The 21,508-nt window shown below is 40.9% G+C and overlaps 1 protein-coding gene across 6 annotated transcripts in view; it reads right to left on the reverse strand.

Annotated features, from left to right (window-relative positions):
- LOC102680787 (teneurin-m) overlaps positions 1–21,508 on the reverse strand; it is a 605,289-nt gene that overhangs the window by 290,665 nt on the left and 293,116 nt on the right. For 4 of the 6 annotated variants that reach the window (XM_006610621.2, XM_006610619.2, XM_006610620.2 and 1 more), the window contains exon 3: positions 20,087–20,404. The exons of 1 other annotated variant lie outside the window; for it this stretch is intronic. In XM_006610621.2, coding sequence (XP_006610684.1) covers positions 20,087–20,404 — 318 coding nt within the window. Of the gene's footprint in view, positions 1–20,086; positions 20,405–21,508 lie in introns of those variants that run through there. One more of the 6 variants, XM_031507999.1, reaches the window with a different exon arrangement.

Consider the following 21,508-nt stretch of genomic DNA (forward strand, 5'->3'; position numbering starts at 1 on the left):
AAAAAATACATATTTTATAAATATAATTTCAATACGTAACTAATCAGCAAGATGAAGAGTTATTTTTTTAAAAAATTTTTCGAAACGAGTATTATATTTTTATGGAAGAAAAGTACTTTGAATATTTCGAAATATGATTTTAAATTTTTTTTCAATTTTCAAAAATATATTGGATCGTGAAGTGAATTTTTTATTCAAACCTTTGTGGCCTCGATATTACGAGACGTGTTTCGAGAGTTCGACAAAATAAGAGGAAACAATCTTTACGATTTGCGTGTTATAAACAAATATAATTCCGCGAATTCGGACATCAATCGTAAGCGATTATCTCTTTATCGACTCGTTTACTCGAGTTTATAGCCTCCTCCTAAGCGAGTTTTTAGAATTCTAAATTCTTTTCTGCGTTCAAACTGTGTTTTCCAAACTGGTTGAACAAATAAACTTGCGTGCATGTGGAAATCTTATTTTTGAACAAACGTATTTCATCCTCTCTCTCTCTCTCTCTCTCTCTCTTTCCATTGGCTCAAGTATATTAAGTTTCTATAAATTTGTATAACGCAACATGTTACGACGAATTCATAATTAATAGAAGAAAAACAAACGAAAGGATGGCACAATTCCGAGTAATGAAATATTCGACATAAGAAAAAAAGATATATATATTTTTACAATAATAAATCCATTTATTTAACGATATTTCTTCACGAAAAATGCCAACATCCCGAGAAGAAGCTTGAAACAATTAGATTCACGAGAATCCTCGACACGGTAATAAAACCAATAAATTATCCAAGACGTATATCAGAAAAAAAATAAATAAATAAAAAAATAAAAAAAAATATGGAAATAAGAAGAGGAAAATAAAACCACGGACGATCAAGCCCCCTTTCAAGACGTTGCGACATCGAGATGCCGATGGTTCGTTCGCGATCGAGTCTCTTAGAAATGACGCAAACGAAGATCCATCCGGCTCGACTTAACGAGGATTCATTTATTTCGACCCCGGCAAGGGGCTCGATTCCCGGTGGCTGGTATTTATTCCGAATGCCATTAACTTGGAAGCTCTTGCATTTAATCGTGGGACGAGTATGGTAATACCGTTCCCCTTTATTTATATACCGAAAAATCGGGAGTCCACTCGTATCGAACGAACATCGTGGTTTCATAATGGCCGAGGTGAAAAATCTCATCGTTGCGCGAGACGATTCGTCATTCCCTCGTCGCTCTTTTTAATCGTCGTGCCCGATTTGTCATCCCGTTTCTCTCTTTTCCTTTGAGACAGATCTCGTGAGAACGAATCGTTCGAGCAACGATATATTAATTCAGAGAGAGAGAGAGAACATTTTATTAAAATTTGTTTGCTAAAAAAGTTACGAAATTTTGTAAATAGAACTTTAATATTTCTTTGAGCGAATTCACGGGAAAAATATAATCATGTTCGATGAATAATTTATTCACATAATTAATAATTTTCCAATCCATTCGTTTTAATTCATTCCAAACTTTTCTTCATTCGATTATTACATTTAGATTTTTTCAATATAATGATCAATTTAGTATTGCATAAATTTTATCTTTTATTTCCCATTGAATATTTAAAAGCATCCTGCGTTATTTTATAAAAAGAAAAAAAAATTGATAGATATCTATCGATCGATACATTAATGAAGCGAAAACAGAAAAAGATATACAAATATTTAAAATTCGCTTCACAAAATGAGTTCCATCACCAGTCGTTGATGATCATTATCTTTCGAAAAAATCGAAGACGCGACGATTAGACTGAAGGAAATTAGTTAACTCGTTTTAATTTCTAAATCACGGGACAAAGATCACTGTAATTATCACTGTGATTCCTGACGCGGTTTAAAGCATGGACGCTGTTTAACGGAGCCTTGCAGCACCTTTCCACACAGCAATCGTGCAACGTTAGCCACCTTGTAATCTCACTTATCACGTGTTATTACACCCTTTAAGCGCGGCGTTGCCTCGATACACAGTTGCATAGTTGTTGCGTCTTGAAAAAAGGAGAAAAGGAGAGAAGCGGGAAAGGAAAATTGCTTCCTCTCCACCGTTTGAAATTACGGCCCATGCTTCCTCCAGACCAGAAGTACAAACAAAGTGACCGAAAGTACAAACAAACGTACGAGAATAGGCTCGAGAATTGAATTTTTTTCCTTTCCTCGCGTGGCGATAGAACAGCTCGAGTTTCGAAATTATCGATATAATTGAGACTTTCTTATCTCATTAATCATTAAATTTGGAGGAAAGAACGACAAGCTTTTTGCGAATGAGTTGCAAATTTAGTTCTGTCTTGGATATTGAAAGGGTAATGTTGAAATAATTAGATATGCCTTAGGTATACCCCCTTCTTTGACTCGTCTAGTTAGCCAATAAGCAGCTATCGGGAGAAGCGAACTATCAGTAAACTATTCTCGTTACAGGTAATAATCCGTTTCTAAAGGTACGGACATCCTACGATTAATACACAGCCCGGAGAGGGTAATAGTGGATAGAAAGGGATTAGCAAGTTTCTGAAGGATCAGAGACCTGGTTACTGACTAGACTTCAAGACCACATCTCCCAACATCAACTCTCGTTTTTCTAATCCAAATATCTTATATTTCTCTCAATCCAATTTTTCTTCTTTTACTTTACCACCAACAATGATTCAACAGTCGAAGCGAAGAATTTTTTCTCTCAATTTTTTCACACGTTGTCACGTGTACACCGCGTGTTCGTGTTCGTAAGGGGGTGGGGCGAGGGAGAGAATCCGAAATTCCTCTCCACCACCTCGAAGGAAGGACGACCCCTTAAGGGTCGAAAACTCGGAAAACTCGGGGCGTCGATTTCCTCCGGGACACGGTTCCTTCCTCGATGAAAAGTTACGTATTTACAACCGCGCGGGGGATGGAATCTCGGTAGCGTCGTTATTAGCGGAAATATTACCCCCTCGACGAGTTTCGATGCGAACCACGCGATTGATACGCATCTCGATCGTGCGTAGAGAAGGAATCCTTTACTATTTATTCCCATCTACGTTCACGCGTGTGGAAAACCTCTTCCAGATCCTCTGGAAGCAGTGCAATCGTGCAATGAAACAATACTCGTTCTACGTCTTTGGAATAATTGTTAGTAGGACAAATTATTGTTCGAGATTGTTTTAAGTTAGTTGGAAACAGATAAAATTATTGAGATATTTAAGGAAGAAGAATTGGAAGAAGATTGGATGGATTTCGAGAAAAATATTAAAAAACACGAATAGATTAGCCCATTTTATTATATAAATATCCTGCTGAACGGTCGAACGTGTTCGCGATTTCGAATTCTTTATTCGATGCAATTACCTTTTTTCTTTTTCTTTTTTACGCGCGGATATCCGATGTTCAGCACCCACTTTGCATTCGAATCCTCTCCTCCGGTATATTGGAGGTATTCACGCGCGTAGAAACCGCTTATTCTTTATTCGAATATAAACTATTCGACGAAAAATAGGCGCTTTAGGAATATGGAAACATCGCGAACTTGCCCCATCCCTCGTTTCAATTAGTGATAATATACGAAACTACGTTTTCATGAAAAATTTGATATCTAAAAATTCCATGGAACGTTAATTACAATTATTTTCCTATTTTAGATGAGAAGAATAGTCGTATCGATAAATATCGACATCTGCAGAGAGCTGTACTTGAACAAGAATAATTCGGATAATTTAGAAAAATTAGATCGAAGAATAGCTTCTTCGAAATCTCTTTGGACTCCAATTAAAAATTTCGAAATTTTTTATCCAATTAAAATTCGAAAATTTCATCCTAGAAAGAAGAAAAAGAAAATTCTCGAGGCGTACGATTTGCTCGAATCCTGCGCGACTCCTCTAAATAACGCGTCTATGCAGTTACGGCGATAAAACGGGGATAGGGGGGAGGGGGAAGAAGAGGGGAGGGGAGAGAACACTTGTAACGAGGGTTGGAGGAGAAAGGAGAGAAAGAAAGCGTAAAGGGAATGGGCGGTGGGATGGTGAAACGCGACAAGGCTCCTGGTAATTGTCACTGTTGCTCCGCCATTTTCATCAGAAGCCGAGAGCAAAGCTCCATGAAAGCTCTACAAATTGCGTACCCCTTACGTTCTATTCGCCCGTCCCTTGGAACCCTGGTTTGGGGGAAGGGAAAGAGGGGGAGGGAGAGGAGAGGACCCATAAATTTTCATTATTTTATAGTCAACGCCTCGTTTATATCCGCAACAAGCGAGAAGCGCGGAGAGAAAGAGAGGAGAGAGATAAAGAAAGAAAGATGGTATTCGGATGGTCGAAACAAAGAAGGGAGGATACTGGAGGAGATGCAAAGGAGGCGAGGGCAGGTGGGCTGCGAACTAATGTAAATTGGAAGGGGAAGGGGGTGGTAGTGGTGGAAATGTGGAGAAAGAGGGAAGAAAGCCTCGAAGAGAGGCTTTCGCGCAAGGCACCTTCTCTCCACCTTCTTTCACCTTTGTCACTTTCACTCGTTCGATCCACGGCCTTACACAACCTTACGGGGCGCCTTTTAAATCGTCCTTGTTCCCCGTCGGTCTTAATTTTCCCTGGAAAACAGCGGCTCTTCGCGACGAATTCCTCGTAGGAGGCAACTTTTTAATCTAGATAGGATCTAGAATCGTCTTTTACGAAATTATCGTTTGAGATCGATTAACGGATAAAGTTAGGAGAGAGAGAGGGAGAATAAAATATTAACGAGTAGCGGTCTCTTCAAGAAAACAATTCGTTCTTTCCACATACATATTTCTAATTTTCTCTTCGTTCAAATTCAAAAGAAGTTTCCAAACAACGTGAAAATTAAGTAGCATATACCTCTGCTGCAAAAGAGGTTATCCTTTTAAAACATAATTTAATAAAGCATAATTTAATTCTCCTTCCTTCCTTTCCAAAATCCGTTCCAACATTTTTTTCTTTATCCCCGCATATAAACATAAGATTCTTAACCACCACTTTTCTCTTCCCTAATTCTACTAATTCGCGAGGAACGAACCTCCTAAAATTAATCGATCAGTTGAGAAAGTTGAGAAGTCCCTAACTCTTCGAACAATAATTCTCATCATACCCCCGCAATCCCTAACAAGACTAGAAGGTAGGGCTGGTAGGAGTTACGCTTATTAATCGACGATTTATAATTGCCGGCGGCCATATGCCTCGTATTGGGGGGTCCGAGGGCCGTGTTGCGTGCCACCCTTCCAACGCAGTGGCGGCATTAATGGGGTGGTGCGCCGACGTTTCGATTAGTCCACCGCAAGATCTATGCCCCCTTCTACCTTTCTTTTTCCCGTTCCTTCTCTCATTAACGCGAATCACCGCGGAATTGGCGTTCGGTGTGCATAACACAGAATGGCAAAATCATCGAGTCGCGCGAACGCGTCATTGGCGGGCTCGAGGGTCTTTTTCTCGGTCGAGAGTGATTGACGGAACTGAAATTGCGAGGGGTCGAATTCCTCTCCCGTATTCCTCCCGTGTTAAGTGGAATTAAGAATTACGAGTGAATTTACGGGGTTGTTAGAAAAGAAAAAAAAAAAAGAAATGAGAGAAATAAATTTTAAGCAAGGAGTAGATGGAAGAATATTTTTTTTTTTTTTTTGAGAAAAATCTCTTTACACTTTCATTTATTATAGTACCCCCTCTCTCAGATACGGATCTCTAATTATATAGAATAGACGAACAGTTTTATCGCATCATAATATTATCATCGTTCCAAAAAATGGTAATGCAATAATTATTTTCTTTCATCGTTGTAATTTTCCTGCATCATTATTATTTAAAATTTTTTTATCTTCATTATTAATTTCAACTAATTTATTTAAAATCTAAATAAATGGAAATTACATAAATAATATATTCAGAAACAATGCTCCTTTATTATTTCCTTTCAATCGAATCCAACAAAGAGTGAAATGTATCGAGAGGTGCAGAGACATACGTTCCAACCTATGCCCTATTGTGCGATTTGCATTGCGATCTCCGGTTCCCGGTGACGGTGTTTATATTAATTTTTCAACGAGATCGAATAAGTTGGTGGCGTAGGTGCGACCCGACTTCCTCCCTCGACGTTTCGCCTGCCTGCTTCGAACAAAGCTCTTCTCTTCCTGGATGCAATAAAATCGTTTCCCTATCGGCCGCGGCCTGCGAGGATCGGGCGTAAAGCGTTGGGAAGCGAGGGAAGAGCCCGAAGGAGTGGAACGATGCCCTGCACCGCGAGGCCACCCATGCACTCCAATTTATTGCAGTTGCTTAGACGAAAAGTCCAGAGGGCGACGATTTGTTGTGCTCGAGATCGAGCACAACAGAAAATTAATTTTATTTCGATATGATAACATGATAAGTTGTTTCTGAAATTCTTAGACAATTTTTTTACTATTCAATTTATATATAATATTTATTTGGAAACAGTTTAAGATGAGTACTTCTATGTACTTTTCTTTCTTTCGAAAATTATGGAGCAAAGATCGATATCGATCTTGGAGGGTGAACGCGTGTGGGCGTCGAACACCCAAAGAAGAAATGGTCGCGAATAGGGTGCACGAGAGGGTCTGCTACTAATAACCTAAGGCCGAAATCGTTGTTCCTTCGCCCACGAGGATGAAATATCGCCATCGAAGGCCCCAAATTAAAGTAATGGGACACCCTGGGGCGGCGGCAAGGTAGAATAACGTATGGATCGAAATTCTCCAATCCTCTGTTTGCTTTGTCTTATATTCGTGTTGCAACGAAATGTAGAACCGCATCTTTCGCGCAATTTCGAGGAATAAAATAAAAGGAAAAGTCAGATCGTGAACGTTTCACTCGAATTTAAATTTTTATTAACACGATTAAAGTTTATGTTTTCCTCTATAATTTTAATTACAACTTCCCGAGATTTTGTTATCTTATTCGGAAGAGAGATGGATCGATCGTAAGAAAAATCGTTTTCGATTCTTGCATCGAGCATTAATATCTCTCGAGTCTCCTATATTCTGTTTCAACTTCCAGGGCTCACCGTGGCCCGCGGCTATCGTAGGTAATAAACGAAATTTGTTTTCTTACCTTCTTCACTCCCCTTTTCGCCCCTCGACGCTTTTCTCCCCCTATTACTATCTACCCTCTGGCCGTAGTGTCGTAGGAATTATGTCTACAACCTTCTTTCCCTGTTTTTTACACCTTCAAAACCGTATTCTCGGTTGACGCGTAAATTGAAGAAAATGATGAAAAATTCACGCGGACCTTAACAGATTTTTATATCCCAATCTATTCGATCCGAAAATAAATTTTATTTCCTCGCGTTAAACTATTCAGTATCCTACGATACCTATATACTTCTATGTACAAACGCAAGCATATTATCTAAACCGATTAGAAATATAAAAATAAATAAATTTTCCCTCGACGAACAAACTCGAATATGCTCGGATCAAGAGCACGTTCCAACCAAGTAAGATCGCGACATCGTCGGTGATACTCGACACGGTGATACCCGATCCTCTCCTCAGGAAGAAGCTGTTCGCTTCAACTTTCCTTCGGTTTCACCTATTCTTTTGTTATTTCCCCGCGACTTCTCGCTGCTTCACGAGAGAGAGAGAGAGAGAAGACGGTTTTCCGATTGGCGTGCAGGGATCGCGAACGTGCGAAGAATACCGGCGATAATGCCATTGCATTCTGAATTTAGTGGTTCGCGACCCGACCTTTGCCCTCCTCCTTCGGGCTCTTACGCGCTTTGCATGAACGTTTAAGAAGTTTGCAGACGCATAAAGAGCTCGGTTGAAGTATTGAAACGGCCGCGACGTTATTATCCGACCACGTGAAATCTCGACGCCTCTCTTCACCCTCCTCCGTTACACTTTTCAACTCGATAAACCGTAAACGGTCATTGGTCGTCGAATCGATGCCCTCGAATGGGAGACGAGACGTTTGACAATACGAGAGGGATGGATATAACGCGCGAAACCATCTCTCTGAATTATTATATCTCGATATATTGGAAGATTGAAATCTTCGAAGCAGATTTAAGGCCGATCGAACGTGACGTTGAGGGAATGTGTGAGGATAGTGAAGATACGAAGGAGCAATATCGACGTGTTATAATATTGATGGAGTATAGTGGAGCGAAATAGATTTCGATTTCTGAGATTTGTCTTCCGCTTTTTCTCGAATTTTAATCTCCGGTTTTATTATTTCTCGGTATTGGAACGACGCGACACTTAAATAGTAAATCGATGTAGGTAAATGACACGGGTTATCAATTGTACGATTTGCAAATGATCGAATGTTTTAATTGAGTTAATTCGGGCGACGTAACGTTGATGCAAGTTTTGAGAAGTTTTGTTAGGTAGAGATATAGTTATTTTATAGTTTATCGTAGATTTCTTTAATTTCGATTGTAAAAAACGGATGTTAAAAATATTCGGGAGATAAGGTCATTGATTTAAAATAATCGCAACGAGTTTGTACGAAGTATGATATTCAACGTTGAAACTTACGTTCTTATACGTGACCAGTGTGTTGCAAAAGCGGAGAATGAAAGAGAGAGAGTTTTTAGAGCGTATATTTCAAAGAGCAGGGAGAGTGCATCATGGAAAGTTGTAATTAAAAGGACGCAGTTATTCTTCTCCCTGTTATGCCGTTATCGTTATATCTTGTTGCACTACGTAATTTTTAAAACGTTCAAGAAGAATTGTTTTTCTTTTAAAAAAAAAATAGAAACAGATATATCTGGAGGAATAAAAATTCTAAATTATTTATCATTATTTCATTCAAAATCCGTGCACTCAAAAGAATTTAATATTTAATAATTAAAAATTTATCCATTTTCACTCTTTTTACCAAATTTGATAAAAATTTCACGTATATGTTTTAACAAATAACTAATCTCATCGTAATCGTAATGTTTTCTCGTAACATTATCACTTTGAGATGGTAATTTTTAACGAATAACATCATCGAATACACCCATTATTTTCACCCCTATAATTGCACCCATCCGATTCGACAAACAAACGAGTCTCGAGAGTTCGTTTCCCACGCGGGCCAACAAGTTTTCCGCTCGAATTCGACCCCCTTTGCAAAGTAAATCAGAAAAAGTGTCCCATAAGATTCGCGCGGGCTATCTATCTATTCACCCTCCCGATGACTGCGAACTTTTCTAAGTTCCAGCCAGTTTCTGTCTCGTTATATCTATCGATTGAACGGAAAGGAAAATTGTGTCAAGCAGGGGATACACCCCTCTAGAATAAAATCTTGCAATTTTGATCGAACGATATAATAATTTTATCGTTTATTGGAAAGAGGATCTTTTTAATCGAGACTCGTGAGGATATTTGAATTACGAGGATATTTTATATTGTTGTTGGGAAATTATTAAATTATTTATCGTGAAAATAAAAGGAGTTAAAAGTACGAAAACAAGATCTTCGTTTTAGAAGATCTCGTAACTCAAATGTGAAATTAAAAAATGTCCATCTTTCCAAGATCTTGGTTACGATCGATTGAACCATTGATCGTGAAACGAAGGTAAAAATCGAACTGAGTAAGAAAGATCGTTAGTCTCTTTAGAGCAGAGACGACGACGCTTATTCCCGCTCGATAAAACACCCTCCTCGACTTGTTTTCTCTGCTGCTGGACGGTCGAAGAAATCGTGGGTGGACGGCCGTGTTTGCCGGGCCGAGAGAAAGGAGGATAAATATTTGCATGGTCGCCAAAGACGAGCGACTAGGGAGGGGTGGCTCGGTCGGTTCGTTCCTTAAAGATACAAAAGAAGAGAGGAGGAGACTCCTCCGTTATTTGTTTCAACTTTGACACAATAAAATTAAAGTTTGCGTCTCGCCGCTTTCCGGCCCGTGGAACGAAACATTCCTAGTGATTTTAAGAGGCAAACAAAGGGCGAAAGAAGAAATTTCGAAGGTAATACCGGCGCGCGCGTGTGTCCTTAACCGGAAGGAAGGAAGGAAGGGTTCGACGAGAGTGGAAGAGTCTGTCTCTCTTTCTCGCGCGAACTGCCAGGTCCACGGACCGTTGGAATGCGTAGCTATCCTTGGAAAACATCAAAGCTACATCTCCAACGATTGAAATTGTTTCCCCTGACTACGCCAGAAAATCCTCCTCCGTTGCTCGTTGGCCACGGACTGGTTCCACGAGTACGATCTGGACGGCCATGATCGAACCGTGGTGTGTGTATCTCTCCTCCTCCCCCTCCTCCTTCCTCGGCCAATTCTTCGATTGTCTTTTGCAGACAACAAATTACATTCCGACACGTGTGTTCCATCCGATCCCTTCCCTCTCCTCGCCACCCCTTACCTCGATTCTTCCCGCAGAATCCAAGGGGATCCTTCTCTTTCTTTATCTCGATTTTGCTCGCAGTATTTTACGCGTTCGGATATAACTGCATTCGTCCAACAATAAGATTTCTTTTGAAATCGTATAGCCTATCTTTGGAGATGGATCTAGAGATCGAAATTTTTCGAATATCATTTTGGAAATTATTCTTATTCGAAAGGTATTCAGAAACGAACGAAAGAATATTCAGCGAATTCAGTTCGAATTTTGTATAAAGGGGAGAAGAGATTTTGAAAAAACGTTCGTGAAAATAAATAAGGAAGATCGGGAAATAGAGGAAATTTTTCCGCCCCGCCGGATTTTCCTCCGCAATGCGACGACGGCCGATTAAAATCTCTCCAACTCTCTGCGACTCTACATTCTACATTCAGCCAGCACGAGCCAGTTCGAGGTATCGATAGGAGAGGGGAAAAGAGTCGAGCCACCTGACACAGTTGTTTACTTTTATCTCGCCTGCAAACGGACGAGGAAGAAGAAGAAGAAGAAGAAGAAGAAGAGAGATATCTGATCCGTGTTTTCCAAGCAACGACCACCGCTGATTGCCTCCCCCCCTCCCTCCTTTCCCCTTCTTCTAAGAAATATAGGTCGTATCTCGAAAAGAGTGGCGAATGATGATGACGATGGTGGACCATATTACTACCTCGTCCAGGTCGTTTTTTTTCGATAGTTGAAAGAAGAAGAGGAAAAAAAAAATGTTGGAGCATCGAACGATGGCAAATTTCTACGAGAGAACGTTATCTACGCGAAAAAGTAATTTGGTTCCATGTTAATAGGCCGCCTTACGTCCTCCATCCTCCCCTCCCTCCTTTTTTCTTTCAAACCTGGCACACCTAGCCACGAAACCGGCCGTCTCCGCTCCTACCTCTCTTTTCTCTGAATAATGCATAGGTTGAACTTGAGCGTGATAACGCGAGGGAAAAGAGCTCCTCGGAATAGAGCTCCTCTCGATTATTGACGGAGAAAGGAAGAACATCATTCCCCACTTAGGCACGATATTAAAAGAGATTCGGGTCGTTCTATTTTCCGTTCGTTCGATTCCGTTGGCGAATGCCAACTATTGGAAGGACGGGCGAAACGTTGGTTAAAATTAAGCCCGTCGAGGACCTCGTCGAACACGCTATTCCCCATCCCATTCGCGTACAACTCAACTTGGCGGGACATATTTAAAGCGTTCTTTCATCGTACAAGGTAATTATTTTAAATATCGCGCAATGAATATTCCATTAGGAGATAGAAGATCACGATTGAGAAACGAAAAAGTAAAGTATAACAAAAATTCGTTCCCATCGAATTCAAGAAGATGATATCTCGCTTTCTTCGACAAGATTTCCAAGATAAGAACATTTTTATTATAAAAGATATCGTGCGAAGCAAACGAAATTCTTCAGGATCGAAGTGAAAGAAGGAATCTCAATGAATTTATCGTCAAAAATATAGTATATCATCCTGCTAGATATTTAAGAAAGGAGAAACAGTTGCAAAGGAAAATAGTTGTCGTTTCTTCTCCGTGTAAATTTCCACGTAAAGCCTGTTAATGCTAGAGAGAGGTTACGCGAGTTTCATTAGCCTTCACCTGGATGCTTCGATCAAACTACCCTGGCCGAGATGCTATGCACCTCGAAAAGCGGTCTACTCTCCCTTGAAGGCTGATATCGTGTTATCGTGTTATGCGTCCGTGATGGAGGATATTCTTCTTCTTTGGCTGGGTGCACGATAGGCAATAATCAACTATCAAGCGGTGGCCAACTATTCTCGTTACGCGTGATATGTAATCCGTTTTCAAAGGTTTGGCCGATGTATTGGTTACCGAAGAGGAACAACCATCCCCCCTCGTAACCGCTCGTTCGATTGTTCTTCGGAGTTTCAAGATTGTTTCCATCCCCTTTGCGCCCTCTGATTACGTTACCGTGTTTCCAATATAGATGATATATATCCAAGAAGATAACAAAATTTGTCGATTACAAAAATCTGTCAAAGGAACAACCTTTACTTGTCGCGGTAAAATAAAACAATTATCAATGGAAACAATTGTTGCGAAATGATTCGATCAGAAGAATTTATATTTAATTAATATTCAAGATCGAAATTTCAACATCTTAATACAAATAACGCGACATCTTCGAACAGGCTTCCCCGATTCGACATCGCCTCGCGTGCCGGAAAAAGAGAAAATGAGGGTGGAGGAGGGGAGGCAGATTTGCGAGTCTATCGAAAATTCTGGGGATCGGGGTTGTGGAACCCTTGAGACAACCAAGGCCGAGATTACTCTGTCTTCGAGCAAGCGCGGAGTCGACGAAGGGTTACCCGTATTTAATTAAACTGTTACTTCCCATTGATTGCCAAACTTGGGGCCCGGGGCCGTTGCAGCCAAGATTATCGAACTTCTCCGCGCTCCCACCTCGGCCATATCGAGAGGCTGCTAAGCAATCTTGCGAACTTACTTCAACCGGCGCGATAACTTGCTTCTTCTTCGCCAACTTCTTGTTTTATTGTAACGCGAATGTATGTGAAAAAAAATGGAAGAAAGTGGAGGGAGCACGCAATTGTTACATTTAACTTTGGACTTTTGGACGTCGATTTAAATATAAATAATGAACAATCATAAACCAGATATATAGATAGAATATGTGATCTGATAATCGAACTTTAAGTTAATGGAAGAGTTCATAATTTCATCGTTCGAATATAACGTAATGCGATAACGTACAGCGAGCATTTCTTATTAGAAGATGAAATTATTACTTCGTCATCACGATTCGTAAAATTTATATATATCAGGAGGATTCTAAGAGGATGATCTTAGAAAACGCGGGAATATCTTTAGTGGCGGTCATTGATAGCGATCATCGAGAGTAACGTGTAGTAGTTGCAGGATAATCTAAGTTTGTGTCATGATCTTGACAGGAATATAACAAGCAGTTTGTGTAAGCGGTTTCTCAACTGCTCTCACAGCTTTATACGTTCCAAGTGGAAAGTAGGCTAATCCGTGTGTAGGGTTAATCCTATTACCCTGATACGATTTGGTATATTGAATGTGGAACGTGGACAATCTAACGAAACGAACGTTAACACGAGAAAAGGAGAGAGAAAGAGAGAGAGAGAAAAAAGGAGTAATCTGAAGATCTTGCTCGCTCGCGTGCACCATCCGTAAGTTTGAGTAAGTGAGTAAGTTTGTGAGACGGGTCGGTTAAACGTTGTGACGTTTATTTGAAAATACGGATCGCCTAGAAGGCTAGAAAACCGTGACTTTTATCTTTTAATCTCCGTAAGTGGACGTGAAATAGGAAGGGGAACGAAAGTGTGGGGAATAATTGAGAACGCTTTGTCGTATCCCCGCATATGCTTAAGTTCGTTAACTTTTTCCCTTGACCTGTCCACGAGGACCACGTCCCACTTTTTCCAAGAAGAAGCCAAAAAGTAGCGAAAAACATTCCTTTATAACTCGAATGAAACGTATTTTGAGGTGCTAAAATTATAACTTTAGATCGTAATATAAACAATTCTCCCTCTTCTCTCTTAAAATACATTATTATTCTAGAATGAAACGAAATCAACAAACAATCCTATAAAAACAATCCTATCTAAACTTTCTCAACAAACAATAAAATATATAAAAAGAAAAACTGGTTTACAACGATGTTTAACCTTCCAAAATATCGAGATATCTTTACACCAACCGACGCACACAATCACGCTATTCTTACTTCTTCTCACCTTCCCACATCCAGATCCGACAATCCACGAAATGTTCGCGAAAATAAAGCGATGATACACGGGTGGCCCCTCGGGGGAGGGGAGGGGCACTGGGTTGCGTGCACTGGGTCGAAGTTTCGAAGGATCAGGACTGGGAACACGGAATCCACTGACTGAGGGAAGGAGGGAGAGTTGCGTGTAGGCATACGATCGTCTCGGGAGAAGAACTTCCGCGGGCGTCCCACCGGCGAAGACGAACGACGGTGGTGTATCCTGTCGATCGTGAGGCGAGGCGAAGTGAGGCGAAGTGAGGATAGGAACCGAGCGAGAGGGAGTTTCATTTAAGTTAGAAATTGCTTCTTCCGCAGCGATGATGGGCCGCAAATTGGGCGCGAAACTGAACGCGAGAGAGAGAGTATGGCGGATGAGTTGGGAGGGGAGAGGGGAGGGAGGGGAGAGAAGACGAGGCGTTAAGCAACCGCCAACTGCGGAAACGACGAAGTCGAATAATATATTGATTTTTGTTCGTTCGAGAGAAGTCGAAGATTGTTGCGAGGGAGGATGTTTTTTTCCATGTTATTTCTTCGCTCAGCTCAGCTGTAATTTTATAATTTATATATATATCGTTCGTTATTATGTATCGTTTCAAATTTAAAATATTTGCGTTTTTAACGAATCGAAGCCGAAGAAGAGGGGGATTGTTAACAAGGGTTAGGAACGGTTGAAACAGTAGCGATTGTTAACAAAGATTCCCAAGGGGTGGGTGATGCTCGTTAATTTTGAGACGAAATTCGATAGTCCTGGCCCCCTGCCTCTTTTAACATCACGGCCAACAAAGGTTTTTTGCCTTCTGAAACGTAAATCACCGACTCCTTAGATGTAACGAACTGTACATCGCACGACAAAGGATCTTCGGATATCGGGTTATTAAGCCGGTATCGGATATATGTATAATAAGAGTACATAGACCCTAGGAAGAATATGGCTTACGAGCGTCTAAATTATTCACACTTCTTTAAGGTTATTGGGTAATGGTAAGTTACAAATTGATATACTTTTTATAATAAATATATATATCTATGTGTTTTTGTAGGAAACAATACGTAATTCACGGTTTATATTATACATTCGTTAAATATTATATAATTAACGATATAACAACATCGATAAAATTCTATTCGAAGGTCTAAAGTTTCTGTATGTTTTATACGAAATTAAACATGTTATGAATAACTGATGCCAATCATCCGATTAAATGTTATTGATATCACAATTAATTAATTGTTAAAAGTCTACTTTCAAGGTTTCTATTATACGTTCCGCGTAAAATCAATCATATTTAATCAATTACGCGAATGAATATTATCGATATCATGATTAATTAATTAACCAATTAATTAATTACTTGGAAAAAAAAAGATGCGATATAAAAATTAGATGAAGCCTATAACCAAGTCTCATCAGACGTCCATCAAATGTTGCAATATAATTTTTCTCTTGTTTATTATTCCGTTTATATTTTTTTTTTTTATTTTCGCCCAGAAATTCGTAATAAAAATTTCAGCTTCAATTTTTGATACACGCAATTATCGCGCGAATCTTTCAAAAAAAATTATTGCCGATCCGCGCATTCTTTTCTTCCAATTGTTCTTCCATTCTCTTCTGGATATTAATATCTCTCTTAATAAAAATTAAAATCATGGTCGATAAAACTTCCTGACGTCGAAAATATAATTCCTCTTCCTCTCCCGGGAAGAAAACTCTGATGCCAAACTCTGATCCGACGACGCTTTAATAAATCGCAAAAGTGGTATCGCTAGTTCCTTCCAGAAATTCTTTTCCTCCTCTGCTTATTTTTTTTTTTTTCTTTTTCCTTTTTTCTTTTTCCCTCGCCTCGGACGTTTTCAATTTAAGAGAAAACCCTCTCGCTCGCGTGCTGCGACTCTTTGATTTACCGAAGTGTGACAAAGTGTACGCGTTCAGAAATCGTCGTGAAACGAATTACGTGTACAAGTTCGATGTGTGGCCAGTGATTCATGACGCGGCCATAACCCTTTTATATAGATCGCGATAATAAAAAGCAAAATATAGAATCGGGGCGTGCATTTAACGCGACGAAAAATTCCTCTCTCTCTCTCTCTTTCTGTCTTTTTTTTCCTTCCCCCCTCTCTTTTCGAAACATCGAATTATTCCGACGAGTTATTCCTTCGAAACTCCGGAATACCAATAGGGGTTCGTTTTTCTTTTTTTTTTTTTTTCCTTCGAGCCGAGCCAAGTTTTGACACAAACTATTCACTAATAATAGTCTGCGATATCGACTGGTATGTAACGTACAATGGCGGCGGAGAAAAGAGAAGTTCGGTGTACTCGTGGAATTCAAGGAAGCCGAACAGAGCCAGAGTGGTTTGAAATGGCGGAATGTGTAGATGGGAGGATAGAACGGTACCAGTTTGTCCGTTCTTTTGCCGAGGGGGGGGGACAAAGAAAAACGCGAGGTGGGAAAATGAATGGATAGGTGAATGGGCGGCTCTCCACCAGCCGCTTGGTGGATCGTGTACACAAATTTCTTTCATCGAGGAGGAGAATTCGAAATAAATAAATTTCTCTTCTCGCGAGGCGAAGAAGAAATGGAGAAGAAGAAAAAGGGAAGTTGAAAAATCTAATTACCTCCCCTTGTTCAATGGAAAATCGATCCGATCGTTCGAAATTCCGTTTGAATTTAATATTCCGTGGGAAAGGATTGGATTAATTGTGTTGCGGGGCGATAAAGAGCGAGGCGATGCCACTCTCGCGCGCTGTTTTCCTTGGAGCGAAGGTCGGGAATTTCGTCGTAAATCCGTCCGAGGAGCCATGACCGAGCTTTCAACCAGGATGGATGAATAGCTGAGCGGAGGGGAGGGGATTACTTCCGTCTCATTAGCGTGGGCGAGATCGAGGAATACGTCACGCCTGCCGACTACACGTACACGCCGAAAATCCTAATTCGTTCTATTCGACGGAAAACCCGGCCGATGATTAACCTTTGACGAATTTGTACCCCTCCTCCGCCATCAGTGGAGGGTGGAGGAGGCGGAAATAACCGGGATCGAGTCGCGTCGATTTTTGGCCGTTGCATAATTTATGACACATAGATGTATGTTTATGAATAATGCAGGGAATAAAGCGTATAAAGGAAAGTTTCGTTGATCGTTAGAAGAGAAATTTGTTTGTGGACAAGCAGATCTCTTTTTTTGGAACAATTTTCAGATACATTTGATTAATCCATTGTGTTCAAGATAATTCTCCCCAAAAAAGTTTTGCTTTGAACTGAGTTACAACTGAGATCGAAACGGAGCAACAAGTAGCCCATGAAACATTAAAAAAATCTTTCGACGATCGGGTCGAGGATAAAAATCTCGTAAATAGTTTTTAGAAACTTTCTTTTTTTTTTTTTAAAAAAAACGAAACGAAGATTCCTAAAAAAAAAGGGATTAATCATGGTACGAAGTAGGAAAGCTTAAGAATTGTACTGGAGATTTGGAGCGCGATACCTTCAATTTTTAAGAAGTTTAGCGTTTGGTATAATTGTAGAATATATAACTAGGTATTAATTGAAGGTCCAGGTCGGATCGTACATCTAGTAATTTCACACCCATTGACAGGGGTACGCGTAGAAATTAGATACCCATTGATGATAGTGCATGTAGTAATTATACACACGCTGATGATAGTGGGTGTAGTAATTACATACCTTACAATAACGGAACAAGCAGTAATCTACGCGGTCCTAGCAGCAATACTTGCCACGGATAACGCTTGCCACTGTAGTCTCTATTAACATTGGTAAGTAAGCATGTCGCGGAAGATCCTCCAGGCTTGTTCCACGAGATACAGAGGCAGACAGTACAGTCAAACGTGAAATTGAAACCTTGTCTAGCGCAAACACGTGTTATCGTTCTCTATCATCTCATTTTTTCCTATTATATTAACTAAACTTGTTGCATATAATAATTATTTCCAACAATTAATTCCAAGTTTTTAGAAAATCGTCGCAACTTTCGAAGGGGGAGTTCAAAAGTTAAATTTCGTTGCAAATAATTTTTAGCCTTTGCCTAAAAAGCGCACTGTTTTCAACTGTACATTATTATCGGAATATAGAATTGCGTGAACTGGAAGCAATTCGTACAGACTTATCCCTTAAGAAGAAAGTGCCAAAGTTGCACATGGCGCGAGAACGCCACCCCATCACGGATGACGCGCTGCTTTCCACTGTGATGCTAATAATCCATCGGATATGATTGCCGATTTATGCAACCGCAGCATAATGCGTGCACGATGCGTGTCCAGAAGCCACTTAACCCTCCCCAGAAGAAGAAGAAGAAGAAGGAAATGGTTTGATGGATGAGACCCCCGTGACGTAACTCGTCGCATTCTCGTGAAACAAACTCGACTCGATGGAAATTCCAAATTCAATACCTCTTCATCAATACCTCTCCCCCGTCCTCGATTGTGCGCACGAGTCACACAGTGTCATTGTGATTCAGCTGAAATCTTAATGGAGTATCGAGAACGTTCGAACGATGGAGCAAACGTTCTCCATTACTGCCCCCTTCTCTCGTTTCTCCCCATTACGGTCCCAATAAAAGGGGGAGGAATCCACCGTTTTTTCTCTTTTTTCCTTTCTCTTTTTTTTTTTCTTCTTTTGCGTGGGTGGATATGCAAGGGAGGAGAACCACCACGTTTGCTGACGTCATTTTTAACCAGCGCGATCCATTCTCGCCGGCGACGAGGCTGGCTGGGGAAACGCTTCCATTTAGATGCTCATCTCGTGGAAAAGATTTTCCACGGGATATATTACGGGGGAGACGTTATGTCTCCTTTCGTTCCGTGGAAGGAGAGATGGTATCTACGAAATAAACGATCACGGTTAAACGCTTTGCTCGCAATACGAGCCATTAACGGCGCATCCACGCTAATATCCTGCCTCCGATACCTCCACCCACCCTCCCCCAGACAGTGGTGAGTGTCAGACATAAACACGGGGCTAGACGTCTTTGCCTTAATAGATTTCAGGCTATCCCTCTCGCCGAGCATCGTGTAATTCGATCCGATTTCCCTCAACAATTCCTTAAAACACGAGCGCTTAAGTGGACGCATGCCTCGTGTGTAAATTCGGGATGCTGCTGTTCAATTTGTAATTTGTCCATCCAAATATCGATTACAATGTCGATAAATCGATTTCGTTCAATTTAAAAAGCCACCACTGATCGATCGATAGCCGAACGATCAAATCTTATTGAAATCACGATGGGAACGAAATATCTCGTCGTTCAAGGAAGAAGAAGAAGAACAAGCCAGGTATAAACGTGACGTTTTCATCGACCAGTCGCTGTTATCAATCTTCGTTTAAAAAAAAAAAAAAATAAAGGAAAAGATGTGCACCGCCTTATTTGTTCCACGCCAACCACGTAACACCTCATCGAACGATAATAAAGTCGTCGCTTGAAACCGCTTCGTTCACCGGTTTAAACCGATCGATTATCGTCCTCCATGATAAATACCTTTCACGTGCAACTGTCCGGCCAAGGACACCCCTGTCCGAATCCGAGAGAGAGAGTTTCCAGGTGTTTCCACGGAGCTATAGTGCGGTAGACGTGCCAGCCACGCTCTCTGTGCACCTTCGAAGCGATACGTCATCCGTGACAACCCGCCTCGCCGATAACCTCCGCCGTCTCCGTGCAAACCTCCCCTCCCTCACACCTCGTCGCGGCGGCCCACGGCCATCCATCATGTTTGAGTAATGTAGGGACACGATTTCGCGTTATTGCGAATGACCGACTCCGGGAGAGAGGGGAGGAGGAGTCACCCGTCTACTCCACTTGCAACACTTCCTTGAATTATTATTCCAAGAAATTGACCCTTTTGTCGAAGGATGGGACACGATTTAGGAAAGGGTTAATGGGATGTCGTATATGGATTGAAAATATTATTTCGAAGTGTTCGTGAAGATGATCTCTTTCTCTTTATATTAAGAAGGTTATTTCGAAATATTTCGTTGAATGAAAACTCACCGTTATGAACGAGCAGAGCAGAGTCGCGGGCAACAGTGATCAGATCACTATCGGTGAGGGTTTCGTCGGACGCGTTACCGGAAGTCGGTGTGTCGCTAAGTCCAGCGCCGGTGCTGGGCATATGATACAAGGGATGCTGTTGTTGCTGTTGATAGGCACGTTGTTTATGCTGGCTGGCGTTGTAGTGATTTAGATGCGATTGCGTGGTCTGGTGATTGTTTTGAGGGTAGGCGGGGGGGGCACGACCTCGCAGGCTTGGCGAATTTTCCTCACCCTCGCTGCCGCTCAAACTGTAGGCCGGGTAGAGCCGTCCCTTCCCTGAAATGATCGTCAAAATGATCGTTTTTTTCTTTTCTTTCGTGTAAACACGCTTTTTAATTACGATACGATAAGGAAACAAGAAGGCCGGAGTGTTTAATTTTTTACATTTTTCGAATATTTTTCTTTTATTTTTTTATTGTAAGTAATTAATATCCAGCTTTGCGTAAGGGGTTTCATAACAAAAATGGAACGATTAAAAGCCCTCTCTCTTCTGCCGGGTTATTGAATTCTCGCCTATGGAATTTTTATTACACTATTTTGGTATTCGACGAATACGAGTCGGTATTCGCGATATTTAAATCATAATTTCGCGAATGAAAGAAATCATTGGAAGGTGGGGATTGAAACTATACGCTTGTGGACACGGCCCGATATCTCTCTTCATTTCTAACCTATTTATTAACAAGCACAATCGCTCCATCCCATACATATATAAATAAACAATACCTGCATTCGAACCTCGCTATACGAACCGTACACCATACATTTTATTAAATTTTCCAGAATAACCAAACAAGTGACGCGTGAACTGATGTATCGTTCATCGAGATGATGATTCAAATAAAGTCCAATTAAATTTCTTTCTCGAAACGATCGACGAAAGAAACGATCCAACGTCGAGAGAGGAAGGGAGGGGAGTTTATTCCGAATTCCGGCTGGATAGAAGCTAACGGTGTCCGTTTACACGGAAGGGGACACCGAAGAACAGAAATACCGTGGTGGTCGGATAAGTTTCCAGCGGAAGGTGGCAAAACAATTCCAACGTGACGCGCACTTGGACAAACAGACGAGACGAAAACGAGACTTCCGGATCGTAAGATGTTCAAGAGGAGGGGAGAAACTGCCCGAAACGAGAGGTTATATTCTTTTTTTCGAAAAAATCTCGGTCATCATGACGTCATCCCCTTTTTGCCGCAACCAATGCCACGAGATTTCTTCCTTTTTTTCGTGCCGCGAAACATAAGACGGCGACAGTTGTTGAATCCTCGACGAGAAGACTAATCGATCCCACGGGTGACCGCGAGTTGTCATCGAAAACGGGACGCGCGCATGTGTTGTCGGGTGACGAGAGAACAGGAAAACCGGTTTTTTTTTTTTTTG

The sequence above is a fragment of the Apis dorsata genome, unplaced genomic scaffold (assembly GCF_000469605.1).
Source record: "Apis dorsata unplaced genomic scaffold, Apis dorsata 1.3 scaffold_74, whole genome shotgun sequence".
Classification (NCBI taxonomy): Eukaryota; Metazoa; Arthropoda; class Insecta; order Hymenoptera; family Apidae; genus Apis; species Apis dorsata.